The sequence below is a fragment of the Lontra canadensis genome, unplaced genomic scaffold, assembly GCF_010015895.1.
Source record: "Lontra canadensis isolate GAN:19392208 unplaced genomic scaffold, GSC_riverotter_1.0 scaffold15, whole genome shotgun sequence".
Classification (NCBI taxonomy): domain Eukaryota; kingdom Metazoa; phylum Chordata; class Mammalia; order Carnivora; family Mustelidae; genus Lontra; species Lontra canadensis.
The window spans coordinates 24,520,652-24,548,009 of NW_022631009.1; the positions used below are offsets into that span (position 1 = coordinate 24,520,652).

Genomic DNA, 27,358 nt, shown 5'->3' on the forward strand with positions numbered 1-27,358 from the left:
TAGGGTCCTGGGATCGAGCCCCACATCAGGCTCTCTACTCGGTGGGGGGCCTGTTTCCTCCTCTCTCTCTGCCTGCCTCTCTGCCTACTTGTGATCTCTGTCTGTCAAATAAATAAAATCTTTAAAAAAAAAAGTCTTAGCTCTTTTTTTAAATGTTCCTACTGATAAAAAACTAACCATACTAATAGCACGTTTTATGTTGTTAGAGTAGTGTCTCAATATAAATATGCTACATAGACATAAACTTATCAATACCTTGAAGTACATATTAATAATACAAAAATCTGATTTTCTTACCTCTTTCCATAAGCTGAGACCTATTATAGTGGGAACAGCCATACTCAGAATAAGAGCCTAAAATATTGAAAGAAAAATGATTATGGATAAATACATTTCAGAATGTATTAGAAGTCTTAGACATTGACTCTATGACCAATCACAGATTCTTACAGTTGTAAAAATTTCAGTCAGAGAAATTGAAGTCAGTATGGAACCTAGTTCACAGAGTGAGAATAGTGAAGACTAATGAATTTAAGACATAAAGTGAGACATACATGTTTACCATATAAAGGAAGAACATAAAAAAGGGTAACATTTATACTATATTTCAAATAACAAATCAAGGGGCGCCTGGGAGGCTCAGTGATTAAAGCCTCTGCCTTCAGCTCAAGTCATGATCTCAGGGTCCTGGGATCGAGCCCCGCATTGGGCTTTCTGCTCAGCAGGAAGCCTGCTTCCCCCTCTCTTGCCCTGCCTGCCTCTCTGCCTACCTGTGATCTTTGTCTGTCAAATAAATAATAAAATCTTAAAAAAAAAAATCAGGGGCGCCTGGGTGGCTCAGTGGATTAAGCTGCTGCCTTCGGCTCAGTTCATGATCTCAGGGTCCTGAGATTGAGCCCCGAATCGGGCTCTTTGCTCAGCAGGGAGCCTCCTTCCTCCTCTCTCTCTGCCTGACTCTCTGCCTACTTGTGATCTCTCTTTCTCTGTCAAATAAATAAATAAAATCTTTAAAAAAATATAAAAATTAAAAAAAATAAAAATAAATCAATATTTGACACAGGAATTTAAATTTTAAGAGTTTACAAAGGACACTTAACTGTGCTACCTAAAAAGCTAACAACAAAAAGATAATGAATTAACACAAGAAAAATAGCCAGTATATATCAATAATTATGCTAAAATAAGAACATACAGGGGCGCCTGGGTGACTCAGCGGGTTAAAGCCTCTACCTTCAGCTCAGGTCATGATCCCAGGATCCTGGGATTGAGCCCGGCATTGGGCTCTCTGCTCAGCGGGGAGTCTGTCCCCCCCCCCCAATCTCTGCTTCCCTCTCTGCCTGCTTGTGATCTCTCTCTGTCAAATAAATAAATAAAATCTTTAAAAAAATAAATAAAATAAGAACATATAAATTCCTCTGGAAAAAGACTGGCAAAACACAATATGACTATTACAGAAGATTATTATTCATCACCTCCCTGTCAAAACCTGTTCTTCTTCCATCGTCTCATGACAACCCCATAATCCGTAGTCAAACAAACTAGAGACCTAGGAAATATCTATGATTTCTCCCTCTTCTTTAGTCTCCATATTTAATGAAGCACCAAGTAACCTTCTTTTGCTATTTTTTTTCACTCCAGTACAGCATAGTATTAAGTAAACAGTCTCTGGAGTCAGAAAAACCTAGGTATAAATCATGGTTTCCACATTTATAAGCCATGAGATCTTAGGCAAGTTATTTAACCAGTTTAAGCCTTAATTTCTTCATCTACAAAATACAGATAATAAAACTTGGCCATTAGGGTCTTTGTAAGCACTGAGTAGCGCATGAAATGTTTTATTTCACTGAGTGAACACTCAATATATCGAAGCTTTTATCACTTCCATCCACCATGTCCAGTACCTGGACAACAGCCTCCTTCTTGGCCTGTTTGTCACCCTTAAGTCTATCCTTCAAGAACTAAAAGCATGAACTGAGAGAAAATCTAAGTCTGACTCTCTAATGAGAAAGATGTATTTTACCTGTCTGCATTTAAATGCATGTCCTTTATAATCAGAAATTATATTAAAAAAGAGTTTTTCACAAGATCTTTTTACCTCAAGTCATAATATGATTTACTCGTGGTGTTTCAATTATATACAATGTGCTTTCCATTTATATAACTGAAAGAGAAGCAAGTACTTAACCCAAAGTAACAATGACTCACCAACAATACTGGGTGTACAGTTCGTAATCGAAGCCACTTGAAAAGTGTCATCCAAAGTTCAGGAGAACATACACCAAATGCTGCCAACATGCATACATATGGAGTCCAGAGGTATTTCAAGCTAGAAAAGACAAAAGGAGTAACTATGAAATATCCTGTGAATGTCATTACTATGTCATTTCTTTTTTTTTTTTTAGAGATTTTATTTTTTGAATTCATTTCTACACCCAACAATGGGCTCAAACCCTCACCCCCCAAGATCAAGAGCCACAAGCTTCACCGACTGAGCCAGCCATGTGCCCCCAATTTCTCTTTTCTGAGTTCTTTCCTGCTACCTGTGAAAATACCACAATGTTAAAGGAAAATGAAAATCTTAGCCTCTAAGTTTCAGGAACAAACTGTTATTCATTTCTTAAATAATTAAGAAGACATATGGGGGGGTGCCCGGGTGGCTCAGAGGGTTAAGCCTCTGCCTTCGGCTCAGGTCATGATCTCAGGGTCCTGGGATCGAGCCCTGCATCAGGATCTCTGCTTGGCAGGGAGCCTGCTTCTCCCTCTGTCTGCCTACTTGTGATTTCTGTCAAATAAATAAATAAAATCTTAAAAAAAAAAAAAAAAAAAAGGTGGGTTACTAAAATGAGAATGAAATAAGAACACTGATATAGATGAGGGTGTAATAAAATTGTACTCTTGGACAGAATATAAACTGCTACTGTCCAATTTCAGAAAGCGATTGGGCAGAACCTGTAAAAGTTTTAAATACCCCAAAGACACTCCCATTTTTAGTAAGCTAGCCTACAGATATACTAGCGTGTAAGTGTATAAAGATATAAATACACAAGTTTTAAGTGCAATATGTTGTTTTAATAGCAAGAAAATTAGAAACCTGGCTGTCCTTCAGTAGGTATTAATTAATTATTATTATTAACAATAATTAATTAATAATTAATTAATAATTAATTAATTATATAAAGCAAGGAAATGCCAAATTTCAGGTAGTATATACTGTTACACTAGTTTCTTGGTGACTTAAAAAAATGTAGGGGTGGGGCACCTGGGTGGCTCAGTGGGTTAAAGCCTCTGCCTTCAGCTCAGGTCATGATCCCAGGGTTGTGGGATCGAGCCCCACATTGGGCTCTCTGCTCCGCAGGGAGCCTTGCTTTCTCCTTTCTCTCTCTGCTTGCCTCTCTGCCTACTTGTGATCTCTGTCAAATAAATAAATAAAATCTTTAAAAAAAAAAAGGTAGGGGTACCTGGCTGGCTCAATCAGTGGAACGTAAGGTTCTTAATCACAGGGTTTTAAGTTTGAGCCCCATGTTGGGTGTAGAGATTACTTCAAAATAAATCTTTACGGGTGCATGGGTGGCATAGTTCATTAAGCATCTGATTAAGTGTCTGACACTTGGTTTTGGCTTGGGTTGTGATCTCAGGGTTGTGAGACTGAGCCCTACATCGGGCTCCACTCATTGTGGAGTCTGCTTGAGATTCTCTCTCCCTCTGCCCCTCCCGCTCATGCTCACACTCATGCTCGCTCTCTTTCAAACAAATCTTTAAAATATAAAAATTAATTAAAATAAATAAATCTCTTAAAAAATGAATACTACCTTGGACTTTGAGAGAAGTAGTGGCTGTATATAGGACACATGTTGCTAAGACAAAGAAACTACATTAGTTTTCTCTGGTCAACTAGTATCTCCTCCTAATTTCCTCATGGCTGCTATTTTTCAAGTCAGCCAGAATCAAAACTAGAGTCTGACTTATAACTCCAGAGACACCATTCACACTGAATTATACATATACAATATGTCCTAGAATATCAACTTTGTGTTCTAGAGATTGGACCATTATGTCCAATCCACTGATTTCTCTGTATCCATCTCATTTTATTGCAATAGCTGCTAATTAACATCTCTATCTTTTAAGTTTGTTTATTTTTTTTAGTAATCTCTACACCCAAGTGAGGTTCAAACTTATGACCCTGAGATCAAAAGTCACATATTCTTCCAATTGAGCCAACCCTAAGATCTCTACCTTTAGACTCTCCTTCAACCAAAGTCAAATGAATCTTCTTCAAACATAATTACAAAACATGTTCTGTTAAAAAAAACTTTACTGGTTCCCCAGCATGTGCTGAAATAAATGAAAACTCGTCTAAATGGGTATCAGGCCCTCAAAAAACACGGTCTTGATTCACCTTTTCAGTTTTCCCCTATGACTTCCCGAAATATGATTAGTGTTCTAGCCAAAGTTTGCAGAACAAACTGTGTTCCATTCCATAATGCACATAGGCTTCTCCCTCCTGACACAAGGGCGCCCCTGTCCAGTGCTGCCTAACCATTTATACCCCTTTAAAAATTTTTCTTTTGGCTTATGAGTTGCAACTTCTTCTAGAGTCCCTCCATCACAGTCCTTACTGCTACTTATTCAGTTTCCAATTACCAAATATTTTAGTTTTGGCCCTTTCCTCCATCTCCACTGCTACTCCCCTCTAGATTCTATTACGATTCTTAACTGGCTTATCTTCCTTTAATCTTTTTTCTGAAAACTTTCTCAATCACTGTTGCCAGAGAGACCTTACTAAAAAGCAAATCTGATATAAAATTTCTACATAAACACTTCACTGGTCCCTGCTTATTTTCCTACACATATTTCTTCCTTTCTTTCTTTCTTTTTTTTTGAGACAGAGAGAGAGACACAATGAGGGTGGGGGAGGGGCACAGGGAGGGAAATAAGCAAACTCCCCACTGAGCAGGGAGCCCAACATGGGGCTCAATCCCAGGACCCTGAGATTATAACATGAGCCAAAAGCAGACACTTTGACTGACTGAGCCACCCAGACGCCCCCAGATATATCTCTCACACTGACTTCACATTCATCTCACATTATTAGTTCCCAAAGAATACTGTTCTGTCTAGATTATTACTTACACACACACACACACACAAAGGCACATGAGAAAATGGACAGCCTGGACAGTCTCTATCTCTGAAGGCTGTCGCCCCATTTAGGAAATCTTCCTTAGGGGCACCTGGGTGGCTCAGTCGTTGGGTATCTGCCTTCGGCCTGGGTCATGACCCCAGGGTGCTGCAATTGAGCCCAGCATCAGGCTCCCTGCTTGGCGGGAAGCCTGCTTCTCCCTCTCCCACGCCCTCTACTTGTGTTCCCTCTCTTGCTGTGTCTCTCTCTGTCAAATAAATAAAATCTTAAAAAATAAATAAATAAATAAAGAGGAAATCTTCCTTAAACTGACTTCCTCTACCCACCCTCTACAATTGAGTTAGTACCTCTCCTCTGAGTGACCAAAACACCCTTTGTATACCTTTCTCATAGTACTTCACTTTGCTCTAACTCTTGGTTCACTTATCTATGACAGGAACTCTTCGAAAAAAAAGAGTAGATTTTATATATCTTTAATCCCTACTCTCTACTTAGTAGAGTGCCTGGCACCTTCTGGGTGACTGTGCATCTTATTTGCATGTATAGGTGATCTACAGCATTATAAGCCTAGTGAGTAAATTAAAGAAAGGTGAATAACAGAATAATGCAGATTACATGTTCAGAAAAAGGATTTTGAATCTAAAATAGTAGACCCAACAATAAAAATGGTGGCAATAACAAAAAGTTTTTCTGCAGAAAGAAATAAAACTGACAGAGTACAATGGGAGGAAAAAAAAAGGCAAACTAAGGGCCAAAATTCTAACACTACCAGGCAATGAAATGAGAATCAAAGCATGAATCACTTAGAATATTCATGGCTTAATACATTTCTTCATACCACTTATTAGGCATTATGGAATGCTAATTACTAGAGTGAACAACCACTCTTGCTTCATGTTTCAATAAAGAGATTCCCACTAGTCATGGGTTTGGCAGACTGATAAAGTCTTATGTTGTCTTATAAGAAAATGTTTGTAAGTGCATAAAATATACAGGCTTACAAAGGAAACCAATTATATTGAAATATTGATATCAAATAATAAAAATAAATTCCTATATAGTACTACTTAATACATTAAATGCAGCTCTAATAAAAACTGTAACTTTGAAGTTGTGATGTGTAGAAACAGTATTTCAAAATAAAAAATTAATAAAATAGCTAAGCTTTCTGTTGAGGAAACACCAACAGAACACCATGGGTGCTATAATGACTGAGATTCAGTATCTATATTCACAATTAATGGAAATTTAAATTGTGAAATCTTATAATAGGATCAATCCTCTTCATCTCTCCCTATTTCTCCTCCTATCCCTTCACCTCAGTACCTTAATGGCTCCTCTTCATGGCAGTGATTTATCTGATTTGTGTGCAAGAGAAAGAGTTGAGCATACCCAGCTCAAACATTTCTAGGCTTCCACATTTTCTATCTTCCTTTTGCAAGGTGGGTGTAGATAGGGGCATAAACTTACCAAGGCTCTGCCCATTGAAAAGAGATGGCCTGAAGTTTGAGGACTAAGCTCAGTTTGGGGTGGAAAATGGTAGAGCCCTTGGTCACACATGAAGTGTTTGCCAATGCAACCTTTATCAAAATCAGAATCATGCAGATGATCAAATATATTTCTCACATATATCTGGTCTTTGTAAGGCTTCTGGCTCACAGCTCCCCAAACTCTTGGAATTCCTAAGTGATGAAATTGGGAAGATGGCTTTTGTCATTAATGGTAACTTTTGGAAGGTACCAAAGGATGGGGTCAGTTGCCAGTGGAGCCAATCATGTGATTAGGGTGTTGAAACTCTCAGTCCCACCCCAAACCTCTGGGGAGGAAAGAGGGCCTAAAGTTTGAGTTCAATCACCAATGGTCAATGATTTAATCAATCGTGCCTATGTAATGAGTCTTCCATAAAAACCCAAAAGGACAGCATTTGGAGAACTTCTGGGTTGGTGACCACATGGAGACCGGGAGAGAGTGGCATGCGTAGAGAGGTAAAGGAAGCTCCATACCCCTTCCTACAAACCTTGCCCTATGCTTATCTTCCATCTGGCTGTTCCTGAGTTCTAACTTTTTATAAAAAATTGGTGATCTTACTAGTAAGTAAAATATTTCTTTGAGTTCTGTGAGTCGCTCTAGCAAATTAATTGAACCCAAGGAGAGGGTCTTGGGAAGTTCTGATTTGGTCTGAAGCACAAGTAATAACCTGGGTTTGCAAATGGAACCTGAAGGCGGGGTATAGAATCTTGTAGTACTGAACCCTTGGACTGTGGAATCTGATGCTATATCCAGGTGGAGAGTGCCAGAATTAAGTCAAACTGTAGGACACTCAGCTGGTGCCTGAACGATGGCTTGTTGTTGGTGTGGGGAAAGCCCTTTCTCCAACTGAAACTGGGTGTTCAAAATCATTTTATACTCATGTCTTATTTTTCATCTGAGTCCAAACTTCAAGGAAAAGGGTATCATTTATTGAACCCTTAGCCTCACAGCATCATTTATTCTACTTCACTTATCAAAGTTGTATTTTTATTTTTGTGTGATTAGTATTTGTTACTTTCATTAGGCCATAAGTCACATAAGGGTCACCACAGTACCTCCAGTGCCTAGTACAATGCCTGGCCCTTGGAAGACATTCAATAGTTTTTGAGCAAATGAGTGAGTAAGTAAATGTCAGTTTATTGTACTATAACAACCTCCATAAACTCCAGTTAGGTTAAGAAAGTCTGTAGATTTTGAGTTTTTATAGTTTCATAAATAAATTCTTGAAAGTTCAACTTACTAGCACTAGAAAGAATAAAATGTTGTAAAAACAAATAGATCCAATAAAGTACACTTACCCTTCTATAACCATTGCAAGAGAGCCCAGTAAAATAGTGTGAATCACATGATAAATTATTTCTGGCCTTCCTCCAATTCGTCCATCTTCAAGAGTAATAGTTTCTTTCAAGGACTTACCACTATACAAAGGAAATATGTTTTTTTACTATTTTGAAAATATATATTTGAAAAATCAAAGATCTTAAGTTTCTTCATAAAAAAAATATAGGTGGTCCTTGAAATTTCAAAGTATATTCTTTCAGTCAAATATCTAACTTACACATTTCCAAGTCTCTGAAATGGTTTCTAGAACATGAAGATAATGGACTCTGTGAAGACTAAACATGAAAAGTTCAGGAAATATGACAAAAAAGATTTTTAAGGGGCTCCTGGGTGGCTCTGTCAATTAAGCAGCCGACTCTTGATTTCAACTCAGGTCATGATCTCAGGGTCTTGGGATCAAGCCCAGCCTGGGGGGCTCCATGCTCAGAGGGGAGTCTGTTTTAAGACTCTATCTCCCTCTGCCCCCGCTCATTTGTGCTCTCTCCCTCAAATAAATAAATCCTTTTTTTTTTTTTAAGATTTTATCTATTTATTCGAGAGAGAGAGAGACAGCAAGAGAGGGAACACAAACAGGGGGAGTGGGAGAGGGAGAAGTAGGCTTCCCACAAAGCAGGGAGCAGGAAGCCCAGCACAGGGTTCGATCCCAGGACCCTGGGATCACAACCTGAACCAAAGGCAGACGCCCAACAACTGAGTCAGGCGTCCCTCAAATAATAAATCTTTAAAAAAAAAAAAAAAAAAAAGATTTTTAGGTTCCTTTTCCAAGATCAATTATCACTCAACTAGTGGTTACTAAATCAATATATTTAAATCATAACTTGAATAGCTAAGTTCTCAAAATTAAATACTACATACAACCTACTTTTAAACATGACAGAAATATTTTGGAATTCTTCATAATTTAAAATCACTTATACTACTAGCTTCATTTAAGTTATACACAAGAAAATTATTCTTACATTAAGTAAAACTATGACTAAATTAGTAAACAAGTCTGTAACAATTTAACCGAATATAAATCCTACATTAAATTTGGACATTATATATTTAGATGTATAAATAAATTTGAATTTTATCTGGATGATATTTTAGATGTTGATAACAAGAGAATGAATCTAGAAATTCTAAAACAAATACAAATATTGGAAGGATATTAAAAATTATTTATTTATTTCCATAATGTATTAGTTAGCAATGTGATTGATTCTCATTGGTACTTACCCAATTCTCCTAAAAATAACTTGCATCATAGAAAGAAAACAAATAATTAACACTAAAATATAGAAAGGTAATAAAGAAGACTGTGTCAATCGCAAAAAAAAATCCTGAGATGGTGCCTGCAGGGATTCTTGACATAGGAGCCAATTCATTGTAAAATTCCTACAGAAAACAAAAAGCATGGTATTAAAATCACAGATGATATACCCATAAAAGTATTTTTTATCTCAATAAAAACTAAGACAAAAGACACATTTCTTAATCTATTCACTTGTGACTCTCTATAAAGATAATAGCATCAGCAATGCTCCTCAACAAATTGCCCCAATAAATGTAAAACTGCTACTTCTTATTACCCAGTAATATGACCATCTCTAGAACCCAAAATGGTTTCAGTAAGTTTAACTATTTTTATCTGTTAGACAACAAAAAATTCAGCTGTCCAACCTCCATATCTGCAGTATCCAATATGGTAGCTACTAGGTACAATGTAGTTATTAGCATTTGAAATGTGGCCAGTACAAATCGATATACTTTAAATACAAAAAACACCCTGGATTTCAAACATAAAAAAGAATGAAATGGACTAAAGAATATAAAATAGCTCATTAATAAATTTTATACTGTTTATATATTAAAATAATATTTTAATATATTGGATTAAATAAAATATATTATTTAAATTAAATTCCTTTGTTTCTTTTTACTTTTATAAATGTGGCTACTAGAAAATTACACATGTGACTCATGTTATATTATTACTAAACAGTCCTGTTTTATATGGATGAAAGTAATTCAACTAGGACCCATTTTAAAGAGTAATTTAATTATTAAGACAGAAATCATAAAACTCTAAACATAAAGATTTTGAGTTATAAGACTCAGGATACACTTTTTTTTTTTTTTTAATATTTTACTTATTTATTTGACAGACAGAGATCACAAGGAGGCAGAGAGGCAGGCAGAGAGAGAGGAGGAAGCAGGCTCCCCACCGAGCAGAGAGCCCGATGCGAGGCTCGATCCCAGGACCCCGGGATCACGACCTGAGCCGAAGGCAGAGGCTTTAACCCACTGAGCCACCCAGGCGCCCCTCAGGATACACTTTTCTTAACACTAAGCTGAAGGTGATCAACAAGACTCTTAGTTATGTGTGATTTTATCTGCATTCTCACACCTGATCCATCTCCAACATCCATTTTATCCTTAATCCCTAGCCTGAGAAGGGAGATTAGATATGGAATGATCTCCAGAAGAGCTCTGGATGGACTATGAATGCCTGCATCCCAGACCACTGGGTTTAGAAAAAAGTTAAAGTTTCACAATGTGTCAAGCAGTAATACAGCTATATCAAAGAAGCTGCCTTCAAAATGTTTTGTACATATGATCATATGATGAATCACATCTTTTTTGTCTACCTACTAAAGTTACCAGTTCTGTAAGATCTAATTCAAATCTCAATTTAATGAATATTCTTCCCATATCCCCCAGTCTCAATCGTTCCTTCCCCATATCCCCATGGCACTTTACTTATCCCTCTGTTATAGTGCTTAATGCAACTTGCTAGTTTAAGATTATAGTCATTTTTTGTATCTCCCAGAATACCTGGCCTAGTATTCTGCACAGCCAATAAATACGTACTAACATTTCTTTAGTGGTTCTTGAAAGTCTGTCTCAACAGAAATGTTTCCTGAAATTCTGGTGAACTACAAATCCTAATATCCAGCAGACACATTTGAACATAAGGCATTAACTGTTTATACCACTCATGCCATTAACAGTATAAAAACTAACTAATGAGCGCACCTGGGTGGCTCAGTGGGTTGGGCCTCTGCCTTTGGCTCGGGTTAGATCTCAGGGTCCTGGGATCGAGTCCTGCATCAAGCTCTCTGCTCAGCGGAGAGCCTGCTTCCCCCCTCCCTCTGCCTGCCTGTCTGCCTACTTGTGATTTATCTCTCTGTGTGTCAAATAAATAAATGAAATCTAAAAAAAAAAAACCAAACTAACTAATGAGATGTCAATATTCTTAAGGACAGACATGCCTTATTCTTAAAACACCTAGTGTATTACACTGTGAGGCAAATCTAGTACCTGACATGCTGAGCAAAGCGGCACAACGTAATATCAACTAAGAAACGCTAGACAAAAGCAGCCCTTACTCCTATATGCATTCTAGATAGAGTCTTAAAGATTAAAGAGAAAGTCAGGGGAAAGGCCATCAATTATGGAGTTCTATTACCAATTTTTCTTACTTGCCTGGTAAATACCAGGCCTATATATACACCTGAAAAAGACATGGTCCCTGTCCTTTTGGAACACTTGGCCTCCTAAAGGATCCTTTTACCCCAGTAGATATCTATATATGACTTATACTTCAAAAGATTTCTCCAGTGTTTAAACACATTGTTGTGATACATCACAACATGAAATTCCATGCACAGCATCAAAAATCCCATGTAATCACAGCAAATGACAATAAGGTTCTAAGGTATATTATATGAACCAGAAAAATGTGTATTTAAATATATATTTTGTTATATGTAAGTGGACATTATCACACATAAGTCATTTATTTCACTTTAGATTTAATTATTATTATTTTTTAAGATATTTATTTATTGGGACGCCTGGGTGGCTCAGTTGGTTAAGCGGCTGCCTTCGGCTCAGGTCATGATCCCAGCGTCCTGGGATCGAGTCCCACATCGGGCTCCTTGCTCGGCGGGGAGCCTGCTTCTCCCTCTGCCTCTGCCTGCCTCTCTGTCTGCCTGTGCTTGCTCACTCTCTCTCCCTCTGTCTCTGACAAATAAATAAATAAAATCTTTAAAAAAAAAAAAAAAGGTATTTATTTATTTATTTGACAGAGAGAGAGTGAGTGAGTGAGAGAGAGCACACACAGGCGGAGAGGGAGAAACAGATTCTCCACTGAGCAGGAGCCCGATATGGGGCTTGACCCCAGTACCCTGGGATTAGGACCCAGGCTGAAGGCAAATGCTTAACTGACTGAGCCACCCAGGGGTTCCTCACTTCCGATTTAAAAAGTGCATTTAACTAACAAAAAGCATAACATTACTCGAATTTCAAAAGTCAGCTTCTAGGGGTGCCTGAGTGGCTCAGTTGGTTAAAAAGTCAGCTTCCAATGTAATCCACTATTATGACCCCAAAATGAGATTCTTTACTATGGAATAGATATCTTACTGCCCACCCCTTTTTAATGCAAGCATTTTGCTGATGTAGTGGTAAAAATTACATTGGTTTTGGGGTGCGTGGCTGGCTCAGTCAGCTAAGCATCTGCCTTGGGCTCAGGGTCCTGGGATTGAGTCCCACATTGGACTCTCCAAGTCTGCTTCTCCTTCTCCCCCTGTGATCTCTCACTTTCGCTCACTCTCAAATGAATAAATAAAATCTTTTTTTAAAAATTACATTGGTTTTTAAATTCATTTAAATCTTTAATTTATTCCGACTTTAGATTGTATCATTGTTCCACATCAAGGGAGAAAGTAGCCTTAAAACACTGTGATACTATTAAGGCATCTAATTTATAAATTTATAATTTATTAATTTATAATTTATAAAACACCTAAATGAGATTTTATTTATTTATTTGAGAGAGAGAATGAGAAGGCGAGAAGGTCAGAGGGAGAAGCAGACTCCCCATGGAGCTGGGAGCCCGATGTGGGACTCGATCCCAGGACTCGAGGATCATGACCTGAGCCAAAGGCATTTGCTGCCCCAACTGAGCCACCCAGGCACCCCTAAATGAAATTTTCTTAAAAAGAGAAAACATATTAATGCTATATTTCTTCTAGATATTATAATATGCTAAATTATTTATTTTCTAAGTGGTAGGTAATTAGGTGTTTACTATTCCTTGATTTTTTTTTTTTTTTGCTCCTTATCTTTTTTTTTTTTTTAAGATTTTATTTATTTATTTGACAGAGAGAGATCACAAGTAGGCAGAGAGGCAGGCAGAGAGAGCGAGAGGGAAGCAGGCTCCCTGCTGAGCAGAGCCCGATGAGGGACTCGATCCCAGGACCCTGAGATAATGACCTGAGCCAAAGGCAGAGGCTTAACCCACTGAGCCACCCAGGCACCCTGCTCTTTATCCTCTATGTCATACAGAGTTAGGTAAATTTATATATAATCTAAAACTTACTTAGTCATATTTAGTCCAAATTTTACTTCAAGGAATTTCAGCATGTGCCCATTTTCTTTGTGTGGGACAAACATCTGGAAGAAAAAAGGACAGTTACAACAAAGAACTATTAGCTAGGCTCACAGCAATATGTTTCTACCTAGAAATAGGAAACACAGCAAGACTATAAAATAAAAACTACAAACTAAAAATGAATTAAATAATACTTGGTATAACAACTAAGCCAGGAGATCTAGTGACCTAAGTCAATCAAATTACTTTATAGTTAATCGTAAAACTATAATGGGGTAGTAAGATTTCCACCTATCCTGCATGACTTAAGTAACTTACCCACTCTTTTTAAAACTTTTACTCATCTCAATTTACTTAATTACTTAATGTTAGTTAATTAGGTAATGATGACATTTTAAATTAAATGGAAAATAGTGTATCTTTTAAGTATATCTAGAAAAGAATTAGAATCCTATTTTTCCTATAAATATGATCATTGTTCAACTCAAAATTTTACTGTATGAACTCTATTATTATGCTATCTCATATTTCTTATTAAAATTTAGCCCAGTATATTTCATTATTCAACTTGACCTACTACATGAATCTCATATGCAGTTATTTACCTTCATTATAATGTTCAGTGTCACTGTCAGAGTACGCACCAAGTAAAAATTAATCACTTTCATTATTTTAGCTATAAAAGTTCCTTTCTTCACATTCAGCTGTGGGGGAGAAATCATGAACAAAGAAGTGAGGTATGAAAAATTAATAATTAAAAGATTCACTGCAAGAATGATAAAAAGGCAATTCTCTTTACCTGAAGGCACTTAGCAAGCATTAAGGCTACTACTAAACTCAATAAAGGAGACACCAATAAAGCTGAATTCTCAAACTGCAGTAAATATCCCAGAAAGAGAGAAAATATATAGATTTTATAAACTTCATGAACCTGTTGGGACAAAATAAGATAAATGAGAATAAAATGAATTTTATTATACATGTTCTCATTTGTTTCATTTAGAATAGATTTGACTCCAATTATAAAATAAATGCTCAATTATAATTTAGGATAGTATCCTACAAACGTTCAACCTGTATTTTTAATTTTATAGTATATAATGAATTTATTACTTTCTCAGAAATAACTCTCATAAACAAAGTAAAAAGTTTTAAAACCACAGACATCTTAATCATCCTGAATGAACCTGCTTTCACCTTGATTTAATTTTACTTTGCTTGCCCTGTTATTAAAATCCATCTATACAACATCAAACTGCAAAAATCAAAAGTCACAATCTTTAGAAGCAGTTCTGAAAAACCTACCTAATGAAAACCTACCGCCATGAAATCTAACACCAGAGACAAGTATTTTTAGATTTGGTCCATTTAACAATAAGCATAAGAAAGTTAAATTCAATGTCCTAATAGAAGATCTCCCAGGAAAGTCACATGTCTTAGAAAGTATCTTTTCTTAAAATTCAGAAATATAGTAATTTAACCTCTCATAAGATTAATTCCTTTTGGAAAAGGAAAACTAAGACAAAATATAGGCATTAGTTGGGGGGGTGGTAGAATAGAAGGCAGAGTGCTAAAGAAAAAAAAAAAAAAAGAAAAGGAAAACAGAATGAACAATATCCCTAAGAGGCCAGAGCCATTAAGAAAAGAAATACCTTACTGCTGGAAGGCTGAAGTAATGACTGGGAGAGGCCACAATGGGATCTTCTGAGTGCTGAAAATTTTCTTTTTTTAAATATTTTTTTTTCAGAGAGAGAAAGAGAAAGAGAGCGAGAGCACACACAAGCAGGGGGAGCGGAGGCAGAGAGAGAAGCAGGTTCCCCACTGAGCAAGTAAGTAGCCCAAAGCAGGACTTGATCCCAGGACCCCAGGATCATGACCTGAGCGGAAGACAGAAGCTTAACCGAATGAGCCACCCAGGTTTCCCTGAAATTTTTCTACTTCCTGATTTTGGATGCTGGCTCTGTGGATACACATATGTGCCAGTTAATGAAGGACTGTCTCTTAGCTCCCAACCTATCCCTCCACCACCTGCCTTGTAATGCTGGGGCTGGAGACTCTGCAATCTATGTTTCTGCTTTTCCAGCTGGCTCCCTATTAAACTCTGCCTGTGTGGAATGCTCGAGACAGATTACAAGGCTGGAGGAGAATGCGGGAGCTAGCAGCTTCCTGTCTGCTTTGCAGCTCCTGTGAATATCCTATTGGCAGTAATTCTTCACTCCAACAGAGCCATTCCTTCTAGCTGAAGCAGCTGAATGCAGGTGCAGTCTGTCCAGCACTTGAAGAACCAGCTTTGTCACATTCTCTTGCCCCCGAGACCCCAGGGCCAGTTAGCCAGAGCCCCATTCACAGAGGTCTGCATTGCATTTCCATGGGGCCCTTCCTTCCAGTTTAGAGACACCAGCAAAGCCAGGCAGTGGCCCCTCATTAGCAGCCTGAGTTTCAGCTCCACAGATGTCCCTCCTCTAAGTTTTGAAGTTTTAATTAATTCCAAATTCTCCCCTTTGCTTCCTCAGCTCTGGTAGTGGTACCTGCTTCCTACAAACTGCTACCTCTATGATACTTTCAGGTTCTTACTACGCTTTCAATTAACAAGATAATGACATTATATTTTATATAATTAACAAGATAATGACATTATATTAAGGATTCTTTATCTTAAATTCTCTCTATTCAGTTAATCTAAGTGTTTGTATTCATCAGGATTCTGGATCATCTAAACATACAGGATTAAGAAAAGAAAGAGCAAGAAGATCCCCAAATTTCTGGCTTGGACAACATATTAAATACTTAATGAATGTTTATAAATAAAAGAAAGATGAGAGAGGGGTAAAAAAGAAAAAGATAAAGAAAGGAACCAAATGCTGATGGGAACATTTAACCATGGCAGGCACTTACATAAACTGCTATAACCATTCTCGACAAAGGCTTAGTATTTAGTTAGGTTGAATATTCACATATCCTTTGACTTGTAATTCCACTATGAGGTATATACTCGAGAAAAATCTTGCACTTATGTGCCAGGTAAAAACGTTTACAGCAGCACTGGTTATATGGACAATAAACTGGAAAAAAATGAAATGTCCATCAACAATAAAATGTATAAATACATAAAAATGAATGAAATCTAGCTCCGCACATCATCACGGGTGAATCTCAAAAGCAAATCAGATAAAAGTAAATAATACATTGTTTACAGTGTATTTTTAAAGGACCAGCTAGATAGGTGGTAAAACTCGTAAGGAATCAGGGGAAAGGATTAACAAAATCAGGACAGCGAGCCTCTGTTAGGGAGGGAGCAGGGTGTGACTGGAAACATGAAGAGAGGGACTTCTGGGTATTTCAGTGTTCCATTTCTTGGCCTGGATGGTCAAATACTCATAATTTATTCTATACAGTATATGTACACTGCATACGTATACTCTTTTGTGCATGTTCTATATGCCACTCTTTTTCAAAGAAATATAAAGGGAAGGCAAAAGGGCTGGAAATGGAGAAGCAGCACATGGTTGACTGGTTAAGTAGACCTTCTTTAAGGGAATTTCACAGTGCTTCTAAAAGGGTGGGAAGAATGAGTTTAGCAATCTTTTGAGTAGAATTATAAATCAGAGCCTAATAAAACATTTCAAAATAAAGCTTAGAAGATAAATGATCTTAAGATACAGCACTATAAAAACATTTATTCTCTGGATTTAAAATCACAATTTCAAAATTCAAAATACCTTGTCACTTTGCTCCAGTGAAAAACTATCTAGCAAGAAAAGAGATATTGCTTGAAGAAATAAGAGATAGTGGCTGTACTCCCACATCATCATAAATGTGTAAGTTGAAGCACTCATCAATAAGTAGCAAAATCTCTAGGGAAAACAAAGAAAGAAACTAAGTATCAGTAGCTTTATTACTATAAAAATCTATGAGGTTGTTACCTCAAAGTTGCAGCTCTATCACTGGTTATACTTTAAGCTATTTAATTCTAGAAACTTTGTTTTTAAAAGTTGCATAAGTATTACTAAATCCTTATATAAACAGTAAAATCTTAAATAGAGCACACAGACAGAAATCAACGACTTGTCCTTCAAAGTTCAACATCATATTGAGAACTTCAGGATGACAAAGGGAAAAAATTCAGTACACTTTCAACTCGAAAGAGGTGAAGTAATAAATCTAAGATAATGGTGGCTTTACTAGACTTGGCTGATGGGCTTTTGTTACTGTGAAGGTAACTCCACTCACCCTAGAAAATATTTTCACTTCTGTAGTGCTTCATATTTCCCTAACAGTTTCCATTTAAATAGTCTGTTTACATCTCAGCCTATTACACAGTCATGGAAAAAAGCCCATTGCTTTTTTTTATTGCTTCTTAGCAGAAGTGTGCCCTTACCTTTCCCCAGTGCTTGTACTGTCGACCACATAAAACTCTCTTTTCCTTTGCTATGGTACTAAACACAAAGATTTCTTGCCCTTGCCTGAAAAATACCTGGGTAAAATAATTTCTGTCCTTCCAAATGTCATCTCTCAAATGATCCCTTAGTGGGAAACCAAGTCTGACAAATCCACTGTTTCTCAGCATATTTCTAACAACCTCTACTTGCTCCAGGGACCTACAATTTTATTCCCAATTTCCCCGCCAGCCATGGTGTCAAATGACTTGGTTCTGATAAGAACAGCAAAGGAGAAGGGTAATAAGGGTCTAGTCAAACCTGAGAAAACAACCATACTCTCTAAAACTTAATCTTTCAGACTCCGCTGACTATACTCAATGATAAATTTTGGAGTCAGAAACACCTCAGGCCATCAGCAGATATAAGGATTTTCGAGTATCCTGAATAAGATTAAGACCAGAGAACAAAATATAAGAGATGGAAGAAGTCTACCAGTTGGTCAAAGAATAAATACCAACTGCCAGGCCCAAAAGAGCTTAGCACTGACAGAACACATAAGCATCTGCTCCTCATATCACCACAGCTATAAGAGAAAGTGTTCTGGAAACTTCTAATGTAGAACAACCAGAACTGTAATAACAAGGCCTGAAATGATCATCCCCAGAAAAACCAGTTCCAGAAATCGATGAAGGCTCAGCTCTAGATCCAGCCTAATTAATCTACTAGACATGTGGATGTTACTTCAAGCATAATAGGAAAAAACTACAGTATAATGAAGCAAATTGCTAATTCCAAGGGTTTATTCTTAAACTATTCTAAAGAAAATGCAGCAAAATAAAAGAAATCTATGTCAAACACAATCTGGATAATTAGCTATGTTTTTCCTTTCTCTGAACATTTTCAAAATTCTGTGCACTCTGGTCTACCCCTTACCTTGCTCACTTCATTTTCAACTATGTCTTTATTGTGAACTATTTTATTATACATATTACTTGACACATTGTGTTTCAGTAATCAACCACAGATGTCTCTAGATAGCTCCAGATAATTGCACAAAATATCTGAGATGCAACTGGGACCACAAGCTCTAGCCTCAACAATAGGAAGCAAAACTACAAAATATGTGATTAAAATATACATATTGCTGTAATCCTACTCAGTAATGAAAACAAGCAAACTATTGACAGAATGCACAACTCACATGGATGTCAAGGGCATTAGGCTAAATGAGAAAAGCCAGTCTTGAAGGAAAACATACTATATAATTCCATTTGTATAAACTTTCAAAATGACAAAATCATAGTGATAGAGAACAGAGCAATGGTTACCAGAAAAATAGAAAATAGGAAGCGCTACCATAAAAGTTAACATTACAGCCATTTTTAGTCATTTGTGGTTTTTTAAAAGATTTTATTTATTTATTTGACAGAGAGAAAGACAGCAAAAAAGGGAACACAAGCGGGGGGAGTGGGGGAGGCAGAAGCAGGCTTCCTGCTGAACAGGGAGCCTGATGTGGGGCTTGATCCCAGGACCCTGAGATTATGACCTGAGCCAAAGGCAGACACCTAAAAACTGAGCCACTCAGGCACCCCTGTAGTCACTCTTTGTATCTTCATTAATATTTCCTTAACTTGCAAAGACTAAAAGCCATCAATATTACAGAAAATGGTAAATTAATGAGACAAATTAATTTTCAAAATAATATATTCTTCATATATTTGTCAAATAACTGCACCGAAACAATGTATCATCTCCTTTTTCCTTAAAATAATTTACTATCTATCAGACTAGACTAACAGCGTTATATAAATAGGACTACCTAAATATATTCTTTTTTATGTAGTAATTAGGCTTCACTAATGATTATAACTTAACTGTTAATATGATTAACTTTAGAATTTTACCCCACAGGGGCACCTGGGTGGCTCAGTGGGTTAAGCCTCTGCCTTCCGCTCAGGTCATGATCTTGGGGTCCTGGAATCGAGTTCTTTGTCGGGCTCTCTGCTTGGCAGGGAATCTGCTTCCCTCTCTCGCTCTGCCTGCCTCTCTGCCTACTTGTGATCTCTCTGTGTCAAATAATAAAATCTTTTTAATAAAATAAAATAAAATTTTATACCACATTTGCAATACACCAAAATTAATTGTGACAAATAAATTTATACCTTACCTCTCCATAAGTATTTAAGTTGCTTTTTAAATAGCCTGTAAGTGCAGCAATTTGGCATGCGAAATATGGTAGTGCCCAGTTTTCTCTTAAAGGAATGGAGTATTCAATTCTTGTTGTATCTACCCTAAAGTAAGCCATAAATGAAGAGCAAGATAGCAATATATTATATTTGTGTAACACAGAACTTTTCAAAGCACTTTCACACAATCTCATTGTTCTCTATACCAATCCTGTGAGTTAGGTAGGAATAGACAAAGCCACCACTGTCTATACAGCATCTTTGAGCAAATTAAGCATCTCATCCAGCCCCCATACTCTCCCTTCCAGGAAGACTCAGTGCTGCCATGTACTGCTTGGTGGAGAGATGGGCTTCTAGAAAAAATGAAAAAGGCACCCCTGCTCTGAGCAGATAGGCCTCATGCTAAGGCAACATAGCTTGTTGCAGAAGACACTGGATTTCAGCTCCCACTCTCTCTTCCCTTAATGAGATGGCTACCCTTCTCTAGAGTACAATCTGCATTACATAATTAGCAGGCCTGACAAACCCAAAGTTCTTATCCTCCCTTATTTAAAGAATATGAAGCTGAGAGAGGTGATATGACCTAATCAGGGTCATACAGCTAATAGGTGACGCAACTGGGATTACAGTGCATATCTTCTGATATCTTATTTAATAATCTTTTCAATCAGCAGGTTACCTGGAATTACCATTACAGTAGTCCTTCATGTGATATAACCAGAAACTTTTAAAAATTCCCAGTCACAAATACAGCATGTCTTTCCATGCTCTTCCTAAGTTTCTCCTCAATTTGCACTGACAGCAGGTTGTCTCCTGTACATATCCTCGCAAGACCTTTCCAATAATCATTAAATTTGGAATTCATACACCCAACGGCTCTTTTCCACACAGAAACAAAGACTGCTTTAAAAATTTTATGAAAATTGCTATATAACTCTCCTAAACAATGGAGGGGGATATATTTGCATACAATTTAGTTCAATTGAATTATGGTATAGGATATTACATAACAATGAAAATTAATAAACTATTGATATGCCCAACATACATGAATCTCGAAGTAATTATGTTGAATGGGAAAAAAAAAAACCCAAAAAAGCATATGCTGTATGACTCCATTACATAAAATTCTAGGAAACTAATTATAATGATAGAAACTAGATCATTCGTTTCCTGAAGACAACGGGACAGTTAGTAGAGCTGGGGTAAGAAGAGTAAAGAAGGAAGCATTACCAGGGGGGAACAAAGAAACTTTTGGGATGACAGATGTTTATTGTACTGATTTTGTTGATGGTTTCATGAGTGTGTCTAAATGCCCGAACTGATCAAACCATACACTTTAAATATACATTTTATGTCAGTTGTACCTCAATAAAACTGTTAAAAAGTATTTTAAGAAAACTTGTCTTCTACAAATGTATATGTGATTGAATACATATATATGAAAAAACAGGATCATATGTGAAGATCAAATGAAATAAAAGCTGTAAAGAACTTAGCAGTGTGTCTACAACCTAGTAAACGATATTAGACTGGCTCTTTTATAATTCCGTAATGAACTACTTTCACTTAATGATATATTATGATCATCTTTCCATAACTTACGTATCATTAAATACACTTAAAGAATATTTAATGGTCATGACACATCATTATATAGATTAATGATAATCTAACCAACTTCTATTGTTATATACTTATACTGTTTCTGATACTACGTTTTACAAAGATTTTCAAAACATGAACCAATGTTAGCAGCTCCTTCCGCCCACAGGTCCTGTCCTTGTGCTTTAATAAAAACACTTTTTTTTTTTAAGATTTTATTTGTTTATTTAACAGAGGGGGAACACAAGCAGGGGGAGTGGGACAGGGAGAAGCAGGCTTCCTGCTGAGCAGGGAGCCCGATGCAGGGTTCATCCCAGGACCCCAGGATCATGACCTGAGCTGAAGGCAGCCACTTAACAACTGAGCCCCCCAGGCGCCCCTACCTTTTGCACCAAAAACACCACAAAAAACATGGACCAATGTTTCTGTATAGTAATTATTGGTTTCGCTGTTTACTTTTAATGTTAATCCATTTGGAGCTTATTTTAGTATCTGTATTTTCCAGATGATTGTTCCAATACTATCAACTGAACATCATTTATCCTAAAGACCATCTATTTTCATATAATATCCTTGAAAAATTTATGAAAGTTAACTCTTTACAGACAAATAGGAGATTTCTCGTGTCATGAGGCAGGAAGTAGGGAGGAAGGAGAGAATTCTCTATTCTCAATCAGGATTCCACAAGCCACTCCATCAGCCCAGAATTGGGAAAATAGACCTGACACTCACCTCTCTGAAGGTTCACTCACTACCCTTGTCCAGGTCACAGATCACTGCAGGGAAACCTTTAAAACTCTGCACTGGAGAAAGGAAGTTATTGCAACAAAAACTGAGTAAGATCTCTGTCGGTTATTCTCTTCACCAGGACAGGCCTTCCCATTGCTACTTTCCGAACACCTGAGCTACTCTCTTGCCTTCACCATGCTTGGCGGTTGTGAGGACCAGAAGGCTAATAGTAAGAAGCAAATCAAATTGGGTCAAATGAGACCCAATTTTTCTCCCCAGTGGCAGAGTCTAACAGCAGCACAAACCAGCAGTTCAAGTAACTAAAATCACCTAGGGTTCATAGGCCTATAGATACATTCACAGAGATTAGCAAGCTCTGAGTTTAATTTTAAGGTTTTTTTGTTTTCATTTTTGTTTTAAAGTAATCTCTACACCCAACATGGGGCTTGAACTCATGACCGCAAGATCAAGAGTCACAGGCTCTACTGAGCAGCCAGGAGCCCCCTGAGTTTTCATTTTATACACATCATAGTATAAGCATAATCTGGATCATCTGGATGACTACCTTGTAATTCACTATTGCCAAAAGATTTCAGGGTTCACTTCCATGTTTGTGTTAACAATCTAGCTGGCAACGCAGGACTACTTCAATTGGCTTGAGTTAATCAGGAAAAATAAAGAGATGATTATAATACTAAATGATGTATTGCCAAATAAAAACAAAATGATGTCTTGATCACTGTGGTAAAAAAAGATTTTATAGTGGACTGAAGAGAGCAACAGGATGAAAAGTGAGTCCTCTCACAGTACCCACCTGTGCAGGCTTGCCACACTCAAAAGAACCTCCTGGAAGGGTAGCTTATTTATGCTGAGAGTAGAAATCTGGTTCTAGCAAAATATCATTTTCACATTAATCTTTTCAGTTACTATTTTCCTGGTTGATTATTTCATTAGTAAATTGGTTTCGGTTTTATAATACCATAAGCAGCGTAAGCATTCAGAGAATTACCTAGTTTTATACATAAACAGCATTATAATTCAAATTATTTAAGTAAATACATGGAACCCATGAAAATACAGAACTGAAGTTTGAGAAATGTTGAGTTGGATAACATATAAAACAGTTTGGCATATCAATGCATAACGTGTGAAAGTTAAAAACCATTTACATAGGGGCGCCTCAGTGGCTTAGTGGGTTAAGCCTCTGCCTTCAGCTCAGGTCATGATCTCAGGGTCCTGGGATAGAGCCCCACATCACGTTCTCTGCTCAGGAGGGAGCCTGCTTCCCCCTCTCTTTCTGCCTGCCTCTCTGCCTACTTGTGATTTCTTTCTCTGTGTCAAATAAGTAAATAAAAATCTTAAAAAAAAATTTACACAGTATCAGTATAACTTCTGATGGCAGCATATTGCCTTGCACTGATGTATCACAATTTACCTAACCATTCTCTTCTATTTAGATGGTTTTCTAATTTTTTGTATTATTGTCCTTTTCTGGATTACTGCCTTGCAATAAGATAGAATTCCTGGGAAAGACTATCACCTATATTGAAAAAGCTTACACATGCGTGAGTATTCTGAGTATACCAATAGCATCACAACAGAACCAGCATGATATGTCACCATTATTTTGTTAGCTACACCTTTAGAACATGTGCATTTCCTCGCATCTTACCTCTTTATTATTACTAATGAAAATTATTTTGGGGTGGGGGCCAAAGACTAACTTTATTTTTTTTTAAAGATTTTATTTGAGAGAAAGAAGAGGCAGGAGGAGGGGGTGGAGGGAGAGGGAGAAGTAGGCTAACCACTGAACAGGGTGCCTGATGTGGAGCTTGACCCCAGGACTCTGAGATCATGACCTGAGCAGAAGGCAGACTCTTTACTGACTCAGCTACCCAGGCGCCCCCAAAGACCAACTTTAATATACACTTTTAATCATGCACTTTTTTTCTTTGCCCTTCAAATACAAAGATGTTCCCACTGAAATGATACCCAGATATATATTTGTAGATTAGGAGATCAGCAGGGACTGTTCCATATTGTTTATATGTGAAGCCAGGTCTCAGGTGAGCCCATTTTTGTGATATATCTGTTATAAGGGAGTAAGTTACTCCTGATTTTTTTCCCCCACTACTGTCTATACAGTGTGGTTTCCTAAAATTTCCTCGAATTTTCTAGTATGCCTACATCTTTTGGTTTTATAATCCTGCTTTCCCCTTCTGGTATTAAGGAACATGTAACACAAAATACAATTACCAACACCAATAATATGACGGAATGACTAATATCTTTTTATACTTTTCTAGACATTCATATATAAACTCCAAAGCTGGTGCATAGGGGTGCCTGGGTGGCTCAGCTCAGGTCGTGACCTCACGGTGTGAGATCAAATCCTGTATTGGGCTCCACACTTAGTGTGGATCTGCTTGGGACTCTGTCCCTTTCCCTCTGCACCGTCCCCCAACCTCACTCACATGCATGCACTCTGTCTCTCTCAAATAAATAAATAAATAAATAAATAATCTTAAACAAGAGCTGGTGAATAGAAAAAGCATATTCTCTTCCATAGCATCAAAATATATTTTGCAGCATAAAATATATACCAATGAAAAATGAACAAAGAGCAAAACAAATAAAAACTACTTGCTAAGAATGTTTTAATTGCCAAAGGATACATTTTAGTAGGACATATCAGGTTAATTTTTCTACTAACTCCAGCTCTAGCTCCCCAGGATACACACTGTACAATGAAATAAGGCAATTTCCTTCTAATTCTAAGTGTCTCTAAAATACTCTATTTGACAAGGACTCCTATTATTCTTTAATGCTGTTATTCTTACACGGAAAAGTTGCCTGGGCTTCCTCTTCAAACTTCTGATAAAGATAAAGTCTAGAAATTAAACAAAATGAACATTAAAAATTCACTACTAGGGTGCCTGGCTGGCTCAGTTGGAAGAGCATGTGACTCTTGATCTCAGGGTCCTCAGTGTAAGCCCCACATGGAGGAAATGGAGCCCACCTAAAGAAAAAGAAAGTCTGCTGCCTGTAGTAGCCAGTTTCCAAGATGGTCTGCAACGTATTAAAATCCTGTGTAGTTTCTTCCCACAATGCACCAAAGTCAGTGCATGATCAACAGAACATGGCAGAGTAATGTCCTAACATTTCTGGTATTAGGTTATAAAAGAGATCTCACTTCCATGATGGCACACTCACTCCACACTCTTTTGGATCACTCATGCTAAAGAAAGCCAGTAGCCAAATTGTGAGCAGCTCTATGGTGAGGCTTATGTGATGAGAAACTAAGGCCTTCCAGGTCAACAAAAGTCACATGAATGAGCTTGGAAGTAGACAGTTCAGGCCAGTCAAGCCTTCAGATGACTATAACCCTAAACAACTTTTTTTTTTTTTAAGATTTTTTTTTAAAGATTTTACTTACTTTTTTGGCAGAGAGCAGAAGAGCACAAGCAGAGGGAACAGCAGAGGAAGAGGGAGAAGCAGGCTCCCAGTTGAGCAGGGAGCCCTCTGCGGGGCTTGATCCCAGGATTCTGGGATCAAGTGAAGGCAGACGCTTAACCATCTGAGCCACCCAGGTGCCCCATCCTAAACAACTCTTGACTGTACCCTCAAAAACGGGTCCTGAAACAGGACCACTCAGTTAAACCACTGTGGATTCCTGATCATCAGAAACTGACATAATGGTTATTGTTTTAAGCTGTTAAGTTTTAGGCTGATTTGATATGCAGCAATAACTAACACATCACATAATCAAGAAAGCAATTCTTCAATTATTGTAAATGCCAGTTTTGTACTAAATAAATTTCATTCTAAAAAGCAAGACTTCCTAGACCTAGTCTATGAGTTCTGAAACACTTTGAGTGGACTATTAAATTTCTAACAATGAATCCTAATAGAATTTTAGAAAAGTGCACGGCAACTTAAAATATTCTCTAACAAGCACTTTTCTGATGTAACAAGAAATCATCTTATCCTTGTAGCATCTACACTAGATTCTCTAATATTAGTCTATACTAAAAGGAACTAAAGCTCCATAGAGAAGTGACTAATTCCAAATCTTTCACAGGGAATGTATAAGCTGATCCTGCTCACCTTGTTGAGCCAGAAAACAATAGAGCTTTCAAAAATTAATGAAGATGTGGTAAAAGAACAGCAGTTAGCCTGAAAGGACTTGTATTAACCAAAGCTGTAAGAACTTGAACAACAAAAACATTGGTGGTAATGGATTTAGCAGTATTCAATCAATGAAAATCCCAACGTAGAAAAACATGCTTAAAAAAGAGCATACCAATGCTCAAAAAAAAGAAGACATACTGGCTCAGTCAGTAGAGCACACAACTCTAAATCCCAAGGTTGTGAGTTCAAGCCACATGTTGAGGGTAGAGCCCACTTTAAAATACACATACACACACACACATATATACATGTGCATATATATATATACATAACTTATTAAATATATAACTATATTAAAAATATATTTTTTAAAGAATACCAGAAAGTTTGCTTTATCACTATATGAGGCAGCCATTAAACAATTTCCTAGAAATGGGTAAAGTGAAATTAAGCATTTTTCTGACTTTCTAATAGTAACTGAATTTAAAGGTAACCAAAGAACCCTGGTTAATTAAGAAATATTCTAGGGATGAATACTCTAGGGACGCCCGGGTGGCTCAGTCAGTAAAGCATCCAACTCTTGATCTTAGGATTTTGAGTTCAGGCCCTGTGTTCTGGGGATGGAGCCTACTTAAAAAAAAAAAAAAAAGAAAGAAAATAAAGAAAAACTCTACCTTTTAAGAATGAAGAATATAGCTAATGAAAACAGAAAAATGTAATTTAAGGGGCACCTGGTTGGCTCAGTTGGTTAAGCATCCAACTCTTGTTTTTGGCTCAGGTCATGATCTTGGGGTCCTGGAATTGAGCCCTAAGTTGGTCTCCCTGCTCAGCAGGGAGTCTGCTTCCCCCCTCTCTCTCCCCCGCCTCTCCCCCTCTTATTTGCACTCTCTCTCTAAAATAAATAAATCTTAAAAAAAAGAAAAATATAATTTAA

At 37.2% G+C, this 27,358-nt stretch overlaps 1 protein-coding gene across 4 annotated transcripts in view; it reads right to left on the reverse strand.

Annotated features, from left to right (window-relative positions):
- DPY19L4 (dpy-19 like 4) overlaps window positions 1-27,358 on the reverse strand; it is a 61,526-nt gene that overhangs the window by 13,777 nt on the left and 20,391 nt on the right. For 3 of the 4 annotated variants that reach the window (XM_032858676.1, XM_032858674.1, XM_032858677.1), the window contains 9 exons: window positions 19,941-20,064; window positions 17,114-17,248; window positions 14,194-14,325; window positions 14,000-14,098; window positions 13,383-13,456; window positions 9,236-9,394; window positions 7,972-8,091; window positions 2,206-2,326; window positions 298-354 (listed from right to left, as the gene is read on the reverse strand). In XM_032858676.1, the coding sequence (XP_032714567.1) occupies window positions 298-354; window positions 2,206-2,326; window positions 7,972-8,091; window positions 9,236-9,394; window positions 13,383-13,456; window positions 14,000-14,098; window positions 14,194-14,325; window positions 17,114-17,248; window positions 19,941-20,064 (1,021 nt within the window). The remainder of the gene's footprint in view (window positions 1-297; window positions 355-2,205; window positions 2,327-7,971; window positions 8,092-9,235; window positions 9,395-13,382; window positions 13,457-13,999; window positions 14,099-14,193; window positions 14,326-17,113; window positions 17,249-19,940; window positions 20,065-27,358) is intronic. The other variant, XM_032858675.1, reaches the window with a different exon arrangement.